We start from the raw sequence: 10,581 nt of genomic DNA on the forward strand, positions 1-10,581 counted from the left end.
CCGGTCCGGCAAATGCTTCCCAAAGGCTGCCCCAAATACCACAGCTAATGCCACCTCACGGCCAGCTTGACATCACAGGTGGGTCTCATTTTTAGGGAAACCAGGACTAACAAAACTGTGCAACTCTTAAAACCCAGGGGTCCCAGACGTAGAAGGGGCTATTTGCTTCGCACAGGTCGTTGGTCACCTTCCAAGAAGCAATTATGTGTCACCTAGCTCTGCGCTTCATTAAGTAATTAATTCACTGTTAAATTGAGTAGGTAATATACACACGTGGGAACAATCAAACAGCACGAAAGACTTTTCTGTTGTGTGTGTAACTGAGGACACCACGGAAGGATGTATGGTATAGAATGTGCATGATCCCTTTTTGTCCATGGCAGCAAACACTGCCGGCTGTTTATTCACTGAACCCAGAAGGTACATCCTCTGAGTCCCTCAGCCCTTACCTTGGAGGCTAGGCGTGGTCATGCTGCTACGGATCTGCCCTTGACAAGCTCCCAGCGAGCTGCTGGTCTCTCGCCTGCTCTGCCGAGATGCCCAGTGTCTCTTGATTCATACCAGGATTGATAAGTGCCTAAGGCAATCAGGGTCACAAGCTGGGGCATTTATTTTCTATGTACATTTTCAGGGAAGAGCATTTCCTCTTCCTTCGCAGGTTATGAAGTTGGAGGAAACATGTACTCAAAAGCCATGTCCCAAGCAATATATTTAAAATTCCCTAACGTGGCAATGAGTTCAAGAGAGTGGCTTAGGGGCTCTTAATCCTCCTATGGTGCAGATGAGAGGGAGGTCAGGCCTGCACACGTGCCAGGTTTCTCATGCCCTTCTTCCTATCTGTAGCAGAGAGCCAGCTTTGAGATTGGCTGACTACTTGTGCCAAAACAGATTAAGCCTCCCAGGAGTTCTGTCAGAACATGCCGGACACCCGGTTTCCGCCAGGCAGCAGGACAGCTGGGGCCAACGCCACCTCCCCGGATGCTGACAGAGGCACCAACGAACCCTGCTGTAACCACACTGGTCCACACCCACTGGCACTCTCACTGCTGTCTGCGTGGCCTAGATCTGCAAATCATGGCAGGTAGCACCTCCTGAGCACGTACTACTTGCAAGGAACCTTATTCAGCCTTAAATGCATCCCTTCATTCAATCCCTGTGATGATCCTGTAAAGGAGTCCTTTGTTGTTCCCATTTGACAGATGAGGCAACTGAGGTTTGAAAGGTAAAGCCGCCTGCCCATGTAAATGGCAGATCCAGCATCCGAAGCAGGGAGGCTGAGCCTATGTTTTTAACAGGTTTGCTGCCACATAACATGCATATTTCTAGGCACCTGGTCTTTTGGGGGTGTTTACCTTATGACCCTAGAGAGGGAGTGCTGTGTAAGGTCACCAGGGGGCTTTCTTTCCTAGAGAGATAGGCGGTGGCATCTCCACTGACTCTGTAGTACTTGGTGAGGACTAAGAAGCATGCACGCACATATACACACACACACCATGCTTCATGCTGCTTATAATCCCACAGCAGCCCTGAAAAATATATCCAACTCTTGTCAGGAGCCTTAAAATGCAAACCAATGTTGGCCAGACTCCTGGGGCACCTGGGTGGCTCAGTCGGGTAAGTGTCTGACTTCGGCTCAGGTCATGAACTCGCTGTTCATGGGTTCAAGCCCTGCGTCAGGCTCTGTGCTGACAGCTCAGAGCCTGGAGCCTGCTTTGGATTCTGTGTCTCCCCCTCTGTCTGTTCCTCCCCTGCTTGCACAGTCATTCTCTCCTTCTCTTTCAAAAATAAATAAAGATGGAAAGAAAAGAATTAAAAAAAAAATTGGCCAGCTTCCTAAAAGGGCCCCTCCCCAGCACACAGCTGTCTGACACGTTTGCACATGCATCTGCGTGACTCCTTAGGCAGCCTAACCTTTCAGAAGGCCGGCCCTGGCCCAGGGGCCCCGTGCTGGCGTGCGTGCAGCGCGGCCTCGGAGGCGGCTGGCGGTCTCCAGTGCTTACACATACTCACGTTGATTTGCCACAGATCTTCCTCTGGTACCACTGCTTGCAGTTGGTGAAGTACTTCTTGTTGGTGCCGATGAGCTTCTGCACAGCACACACGTTAGGGCTGAAATAAAAGCAGCAGTGTCAGCAAGGCGGTAGGCACCTCTGCCCCACTACCATGTCCTTTCTGCCACGTGGGCCTTCCTGGGTCATTAGAATGTGCTAGAATGGGTCATTAGAAGGCTCTAGAGACAGAGAAGGCACAGTCATTTCAGTGTTGGGATCAGTGGGGTGGCTCAGGGGCAGATACTGTCTCTCCTGATTTTGAGCTCCCTGCCAGTGTCCTACCAAATTAAATACTGTCAAAGTGTATCCTCCACACTGACATCATTTCATGGAAGTTTCCTTCTTTGACACAGGTGGTGTCCGTGTAAATAAAAGCATCTTGACATTTTTAGATCATGTAACAGATTGAGAAAACTAGCTAAATACTATGTTTGCAAAGCAAGGCAGCTTTGGGAGAAGCCCCCACCCTTCTCTGCACCTCCAAGCCCCCTCTGAGCCAAAACGCCCACAGGCTCTAACAGCATCCCAGTCCCTCAGTCATGAGAAGAGGCCAAAGTATGGGCCCGGCAACTCCACACAGACATACTCTGTACCTGAGCCAGGATCCTGGCTTGGAATACTACCATGCCCACTGTGGTGAGGACCTTGGTAGCCGACGCTCTCCCACTGGACTCTCAGCCATTCACTACTTGGGTCCCAGCCTGAGTCCACTGTCCCCGGAAAGCCTTAATCCAGTGCCCCAGGTGACACTCTGACTTGAAATATGGCCCTTGTTTAATGCTTGGTACCAAACAGAATCCCAAACTGATCAGAGAACATTTCTTTCATCTCTCTAAATACCCCCTAAAGACCCTTGAGGGCAGGTGTGCTGCCTTCTTCTAGGTTCTAGATGGGGCCTAGCACTGAGTCAGGGTGAAAAAAGAGTTTGGAAATGACCTTGCTGAAGATATGGGTCCTGGAACCCCCTGCTCGGAGGAGATCTAGGGAATGCTGGGAAAGTGCAGGGCGATGCCCAGGGTTCTGCTGAGAAGCCCCTCCTTCCCAGTGCCGTGGGGTTTGTGTGTGTGTCTTTTAATCAGTGTACGAAGTCGTAACCCAAACCACGCTCAGGCCACGCGATGACAGGTCCTTCATTAGGAGCCCCCGGGGAAAGGAGTTAGCTGTGGCTGTGTAGCGACAATTGGGAGGGGGTCTTCCTGACTTGAGCAGAAAGTTCCTTTGCTGAACCCCAAGTCAGAGGAAAACACAGCAAAGAGACTGAGGGCTTCCACAAAACCTCTGTGTCCTGAGAAATTCAGGTGTTAGTTTTATGTATCAGACACTCTGTCCCTTTAAAAACGTGCTCAGTTGGGGTCCCTAGGTGGTTCAGTCGGTTGGGCGGTTGGGTGTCTGACTTCGGCTCAGGTCATGATCTCCTGGCTCACGGGTTCGGGTTTGGGCCCTGCATCGGGCTCTATGCTGACAGCTCTGAGCCTGGAGCCTGCTTCATGGATTCTGTCTCCTTTTCTCTCTGGCCCTCCACTGCTCATACTCTGTCTCTCTCTCTAAAAAATTAAATAAATAAATAAATAAATAAATAAATAAATAAATAAGTGTTTAGCAATCACCACTTGCTGTCAGGAAGACATGGGGGCTTCCACAAGAGCTACCCTTACCGTCCCCATCATATCGGCTGCAGGAACGTGGTCAGCTCTCAAAAAGTCGAGTCGGGTTATTGGGTAGGAGGACGTGCTGACCCTTTGCTTCTCTCTCCTCTCTCTTCTACCATGTGGATGTCACCTTTTTGTCCAGTTTGTGGTTTGGGAGGTGAAGGTGCACAGGCCAAGGAGGCACAGTAAATATCAGTGAGTCGATGTAAGAAGCGGAGGGCAAGGGAAGTTAAGGGGGGACAGCAGACCACAGGCCGGGAGGGATGTAAGCCCGTGTCCCCTTAGTCCTCACTGGGTCTGACCAGATACCCACAGCCTCCAGAGGATTCTAACCAAAGCCACCTTGCTCCTCTGTTTGCTGCCTGGGATTCACAGGTTACAGCCGTCCCTGAATAACCCCTGGAGAGTCCCCGCTGGCCACGCTCCAGCCCTAGGTAGTGTTTACTGCAGTACAATCACAGAAGTTCTTCTATCTGACCAAGCAGGAAACAATTACTGTCGATGAATTCCCTGCAACTTTCCGTAGGCGGCTGGCGAATCTTCAGTGAGTCTCTTGTGGATGTGGCTCTAACATTCCTCTGTGGAGTGAGTTTCCACCGCAGCGGCCCCTTTGAGACAGGAGCGGAGGCTGGGGGTGGTTCCCCCTCACAGCAGCGGCGGGGAGGGGTGGGCCCTATACACAGGAAATCTAGGCTGAAGTTTAATAGAAATGACCTAGCCATTTCTGGGCCTTCTGCCTCCAGCACAACAGTTCTGCTGTTCAACTTGGATTTGAAAATCAAGTGTTTAAGGGGGTGCACCTGGGTGGCTCAGTCAGTTAAGGGGCCAACTTCAGCTCAGGTCATGATCTCACAGTTCATGGGTTCGAGCCCTGCACCAGGCTCTGTGCTGACAGCTCAGAACCCAGAGCCTGCTTCGGATTCTGTGTCTCCCTCTCTCTCTGACCCTGCTCTACCCCTGGTCTATCTCTCAAAAATGAATAAAAGTTAAAAATGAAAAGAAAGAAACTCAAATGCTTCAGGAAATCCAGTCCAGTTTTGGATGTTGATAGTCAGAAGTGCAAATGTGTTTTTACTTCTCTGTCCATATTTCTTTTCCCCTCCTTGTAGCAACATGGATGCAGCTGTGAGTCAAGAGATTGCATCACAGTCTCTACTCTCCGAACAGCTTCCTGTGTTGGGACTGAGTCACTCCATCCCACTAAGCTGCACTTTCCCCATCTGTAAAATGGGAATGAGAACAACAGACCTCCTGTGCTGTGGTGGAGATGGGGGTGTGGGTTGATAAAACACCGCCACGGGCAAGGCACACTCGCTGGTTCTCCTTCACGTCTTGGAGCATGCCGCATTGCCTGCAAATAGCAGAGATTTTCCTTCCCTTTCCACCACTTCTCACTTTGAATGAAGGGCTGGAGCTTGAACAGGAGTACCATTTTGCACAGGGGGCCACATCCACGTACAAGGCCAGGCAGCCCCTCGGTATTTACAGGGACAGTTAGATCACAGCAAACGCAACCATGCCTGCAAGCGTTTGGTCACAGTTTGCCTGCCTGCACACCCACATGTTACTGGGGAGGGTGTGCATGTGTGACTTCCCAGACCATTCTGCCCACCCCAGGTCTCTGTAGGCGTTCCCCACTGCACCCCAAGAAGTGAAACAACAGGATTAGCCTGCAGGGGCAACGGGGTAAAGGGTGCAGAGGAAGTTGAAATAGTATCTGAAATTCATAACAAAGAAGACTTGCCTTGTTAAAAAAAAAAAAGTCCTATTTTCCAGCTGGACATTGTCTCTTCCAAGCTCTGAAGGGAAGGAGCTTCTCTACCGAGATGAGTCTTGGGGGAGTCCTGTCAATACTTTGGGGGAAGCTTCACTGTGGTGTGCACGGAGACCCGCCCTGGGTGACGCGCTGCGGGGCACGCTATCGGGATTTTCTCCTGACTTAGTGGCTAACGTACAGAGGGGACAGAAGCCTCCCTGGCGGACTGCAGCACCCACACAGAACGTGCTTCTTTGGCAAAAAAGGCAAGAGGGGAAAGGTGAGCTGGGCAGAGATGATGAAAATGCCAGCGGCACACAACTGGACTTTTATGCCTCATGTGATCCCCCTCAACTTACTGAGCCACTCCCTCGCCCTTCTGCACACACAGCCTAAGTCAGAGGTGTTTCTCCGCCTTCCCTAAAGACCCTGGGACATGCTCTCTGCTCTGCTCTTTCCAGGAGGATGTTGAGGCTGCAGCCCACTCTGCAGAAATTGCTTTTCCCACAGCCCTGGGCACCTGAACTGCCAGGTAAGCCCACATGGAAGGCCCCAGGCAGAGGGAACAAGGACAACCACTCCCTGTGGGGGGCAGCCTGCACCCCCCCCCAGCACTCCTGGGGGTGGGGAGCCAAGGCATGGTAAGGCCTTGGAAGTCACCTGTAGTCACCCAACAGTGAGTTCTGACCCAAGTACAGATCTGCCAAGTCATGTGGCAGTCTGGGCCCTACCTGGGTTCGAATGCCACACCCAATGTCATCTGAGCTGCCAAGGCCCAGTGGCAGGACTCTATCCACCTATAGTTTTACCGAGCTGTGAAGAAAGAGTTGGTGCAACCCGGCAGGCTGGAAACTACGGCAGAGTCCCTGAAAGTGTGAAGCGGGCTGGCCTGGTCTGGCGTGTAGAAATATTGCCCATCCCTGCCTAGGTCTGGGCTGGTGTCTTTACCAGGTCAGATGCTCTGCCTGGGTTTGCCTCCTTAAGCCAGCATTATCAGTGTCAGGATCTCAAAGGGATCTCTGCGGTGATAATTTATAATCCCACATGTATCACCCCTGCTAGTTAAGTTTTAGGGCAGATTTCCAATCCTGGCTCCAGGGCAGGACTGTAGGAAGGTGATGTGCCCTCTCTGGACTCAGTTTCCCAGTTTGCACAGTGTCCGCGAGGTCCACAGAGTTCTGCTCCTCATCTGGCAGGGGAGGAGGTGCTGCACAGCCGCGCCGGGCCTGGGGAGCACCGAGCGGAGCCAGGTGGCGGCTGCAGAGCCCCGGCCAGGCGACCTGGGGCCCCTGGGCTTCGGACGGTGCCCCCTGGTGCGGCCCCAGTGCCACATCTGGAAGGACTCTCTGGCCAAGGTCCTGGCCGGACTGGACTCTGTGCCCTGGCCACCTTTCCACGGCTGCACTGGGCAGGGCTGCCCACTCCCCCTTCCCACCGCTGACGGAGGAAGCTGAAAGCCTTGGTCGGCCAGCGCTCTTGGCCCGAGGGCCGGTGTTGCCGCTCAGCTCGCCCACCCCTTCCTCTACGAAGCCTGTGCCACGGGCTTGCCGCCCAGGTCCTCTACCTCCTTCCCTCACCCCCGTGCAGGGCCGGTCCCTCCGGGCGCCCCGTGCTGCCTGCTCTTCGTGTTGGCGCTTTGTCCCCTGCGCCCCCAAGGCCGTCCCGCGGCCACCCCCGGCGCGGCGGCCGGCTTACCCGTGCTGGCGGCCCCGGAGCCGGCTGTGCTGCAGCACCAGCTGGTAGGGCGACTTGGCGGGGCCCGCCAGGGTGGCGGCGGGGCCCAGGGCCAGCGCCAGGGCGAGGGGCAGCAGCCGCGCGAGGAGCGCCATGGAGCGAGAGGACGCGGACGTCGGGAAGTGAGAGCGCCGCCGCCGCGGGCCAGGTTAAGTAGGCGGCGGGCGGGCGGGAGCGGCCGCGAGGGGCGGGGAAGCCCGGCGCCCGGCGCCCCCGCCTCCGACCCGCCGCCCCCGGCTGCGCGGCACCCACGCGCTGGCTCCCCGCTCCCCGCCGCGCCCTCCTCGGGGCCACGGGTCCTCGGCACGGGATGTGGGGGGCGCTGGCAGCGGGGACGCGGTGGGAGCCCGGTTCCTCACTCACACCTCTCGGTCCTCCAGGCCTGCAGCGGGCCCAGCTCAGAGACCCCTCCCTGGCCTGGGGCTACAAAACTCTGTGGGGAGAGAGGTGAGGGGCACCGCTGATGCCCACAGCACTCCGCTCACACGCGGCCTCTGCATTTCAGGAACAGCCCTCAGCCTCCGGGGCTTGCTAACGGAGAGACAGATAAGGAGTCTACCTTATGGTCCACAGAAGCTATAAAAATACGTGGGGCAGGTTTCATGGTTTCATTAGACGATAAGCTACCCTTGGAGTCCCTGGAGAAGGGTGGGGTCCCTCGCCTTGGGACACACGCATTCTCTTTAAGTAAACCCCTCTGCAGCACCATGCGCCAGGTGGATGCTGTGATGAGATGGAAGAAGAGGCAATATTCCTGGCCTGGAGCAGCTCAGAGAGTCTGAGCAAATCGTTACATGGGAGGGAGCGAAGTATCCATCCAAACACCTATTAATCACCCACCAGTTACGACACTGCTAGCCCTGGGGAGACAGAGACAGCCTAGCAAAGGAGAGGGAGGCTCTTTCTGGAAAAGCTCACACAGTTGGGAGATATGAGCCAGTACTGTGCCATGGAGAGTGGCAGCTGGGGCCTGGGGAGCTGGGAGGGGACACCTGGCTCTATGGAAGTGACACCTGAGGGTGAAAAGGAGTTAGCCAGGCAAATGGGGCGTGCATTCAGTACAAGGAGGTCAAGGATAGGGAAAGCAGGATGGCACGTCACAGGACCCAGACCCAAGCTAAGAGTCACGCAGGTGATGGAAAACAGGCAAGTGACATGATCAGTGTCAGGAACAGGCTAGAGAGGCTCAGGCGAAACAGGGTGAGCCTGGAGGCGGGAAGGTCAGGTGACGAGGAGGGGGACCATGTAGGAGCTGGACCTATAGCGGTAGAGGTGGGCATTCAGAGAGGCAGACAAACTCCAGGGGTGTGTAGGAGGGAACGGACTCAGCAGGACTTGGAGGCCGCCTGTAAGAACGGGAAAAGGAGGAGGTAAATGACTAAGGTGCTCTTGGCAAGGGCATCCAGGCGGATGGTGATACAGTATTTAGAACAAGGGACGTGGACGGGGTTGCAGGTTTGCCAGGAGAGGTTAAGTGGTTTGGACCCACTGAGGTTGATGTGCTCGTGATTCGTTCAGGTGGAGCGTCCCACAGACAGCTGCATGTGGGGTGTGGCTCTCCACGGGGCCGGGGGTGTGGAGATTCCCACGTGGGCGTCACCCTGGGCCTGCATGAAGCTGAAGCGGCAGGAGTCCATGAACTCTGGGGGAGGCAGGCAGAGCAGCAGGTGGGCGGCGGCAATGATGGGGAGGAGGCAGGGCACAGAGCAGCCACAAGGCAGGTGATGCGATGCGGCTGATGGGCAGGAGATGGGGAGTGTGGAGCTACCCCGGGGAGAGGGCCCCGCAAGGAGGGGCTGTTAGCAGCGCTGATGCACACAGGACAGGCTCAGCCTGTCCGGTTACACACAGAGAGCCCCTGGGGACCTGGCTGGGGGCGGCAGGAAGGCTGAAGCCAGACAGCGGTGGTTTGACAGAGGGCTGGAGGTGTGGAGATCCGAGAATGGAGTATAGATGATTCAAGAATCCTGTCTGGGTAGGGAAGGGGAGAGTCAGGGCGGGGGTCAGGCGAAGACAGAAATCAAGAGAGGCTTGTACATGTTCGAATGCCGATGGAAAGGAAGAAAAGAGAAGGAGGTTAATCAGAGTGGGGGGCACAAGGAGAGGTGGGGAGCAGAGCAGCTGAGGGGCTGGGGAAGGGGCAGTAAGAGCTATTGGGGACCTGACTTGGAACAGAGGGAGTCGAGAGGGGAGGACAGGTTGCAGGGAGATTTCAGGGTAGCCTTCACTAGACTTGGGAACCCCGTGGGCAGGGAGGGTAAAGGTGGGGAGAGTCAGTTAGCCAAGGCTTGTGGCTGGGATGACTGGATACATGAGGCCCACACTGGGAAGGGCACAATGGGGCACCAGTGGGGAGTGAAGCATGGCTCCGGGTGTGTCCACATCATGCCTTCTGAGCCACCTGCATTTCCAGGTGGAGAGGTCCGTGTGGGACCTGCCCTGAGGGCTGGGGGCCAGGGGAGGTGTGAGGACTGGAGACGCAGATCTGAGTCGCCACACTAGCAGGTGGCGGCCAAAGCCAGGGTCTAGGTGAGCTCTCTGCAGTTCCTGTGTTGGAAAAGAGGAGGAGAAGCAAGGGGAAGGGAGGCACAGAAGCAGGTCCGAGCCTAGGGGAGGCTCCACCTGACAGGCCGAGAGGCAGGCAAAGAAGAAACCCGGAAGGGAGGCCAGTGGAGAGGAGGATTTCAGAGAGCCACCGTCACTGCCAGCTGGGGCAGAGGGTGCCAGCTGGGCCCTATCAGTGAGTGGGTTCTAGCCTTTGGCTGGCACTCAGGAAGCCAAAGACCAGAAGGCTGTAGTTTCCTGGAAACCCCATTTGTATCTTCTGCATTGAATACCAGGAGGTGATCTAGAGTGATCCTGACCTTGACCTTCCCTGATGCCCTCCTTGTCTCCTCCCCTCCCCATGTCCCCAGAGGGGAGGGGGGGGGAACATTTGCTCTGCTGGCTAGCTGTGGGGGCCAGGCTCAGCGCTGGGGACCTCTGCCACTTTGGGGGAAATGTTCCCTTTGCCTATCTCTGTCCAGATGGGGCTCATTCTGCTCACTGGCGAGCACCATCAGACACACACTTCAGTCTGGAATAAATGCACTTTCCTGAAAACAAATTTCTGAGAGGAGAATGTCTCTCCAGCTGCCCCAGGTGGTGGGTTTGGGCTCCTGAGATTTAGCTCCACTTTATCTACGACTTCTTTTCCTCATCATGGTGACTATTATCATTTCCTTTTTCTCTGGAGCCTCGGGGAGAAAATCCAGAGAGGAGCATAGGAAGAACTATTTTGATGATTTCCTCTTCAAAGAATCCTATCTGCTGACTTTCCACTCAGCCAGTGGTCAGGCAAAGAGAGAGGTATCTTTGGCAATGACCCCACTCAGTGAGTCAGGATGGATGG

At 55.2% G+C, this 10,581-nt stretch overlaps 1 protein-coding gene across 2 annotated transcripts in view; it reads right to left on the bottom strand.

Moving 5' to 3' along the window:
- The window catches only part of TGFBI (transforming growth factor beta induced), a 33,700-nt gene extending 26,375 nt beyond the window's left edge, over positions 1–7,325 (bottom strand). For both annotated transcript variants that reach the window (XR_005530243.1, XM_039242301.1), the window contains exons 1-2: positions 7,152–7,325; positions 2,011–2,109 (exon numbers count right to left, since the gene is read on the bottom strand). Coding sequence is in view for 1 of the 2 variants with exons in the window: in XM_039242301.1 (XP_039098232.1) it covers positions 2,011–2,109; positions 7,152–7,285 (233 nt within the window). In the remaining variant the exon portion in view is untranslated. The remainder of the gene's footprint in view (positions 1–2,010; positions 2,110–7,151) is intronic.
- Positions 7,326–10,581: the final 3,256 nt, after the last annotated feature.

This window comes from Hyaena hyaena, unplaced genomic scaffold, assembly GCF_003009895.1.
Source record: "Hyaena hyaena isolate Hyena2069 unplaced genomic scaffold, ASM300989v1 scaffold_214, whole genome shotgun sequence".
Classification (NCBI taxonomy): Eukaryota; Metazoa; Chordata; class Mammalia; order Carnivora; family Hyaenidae; genus Hyaena; species Hyaena hyaena.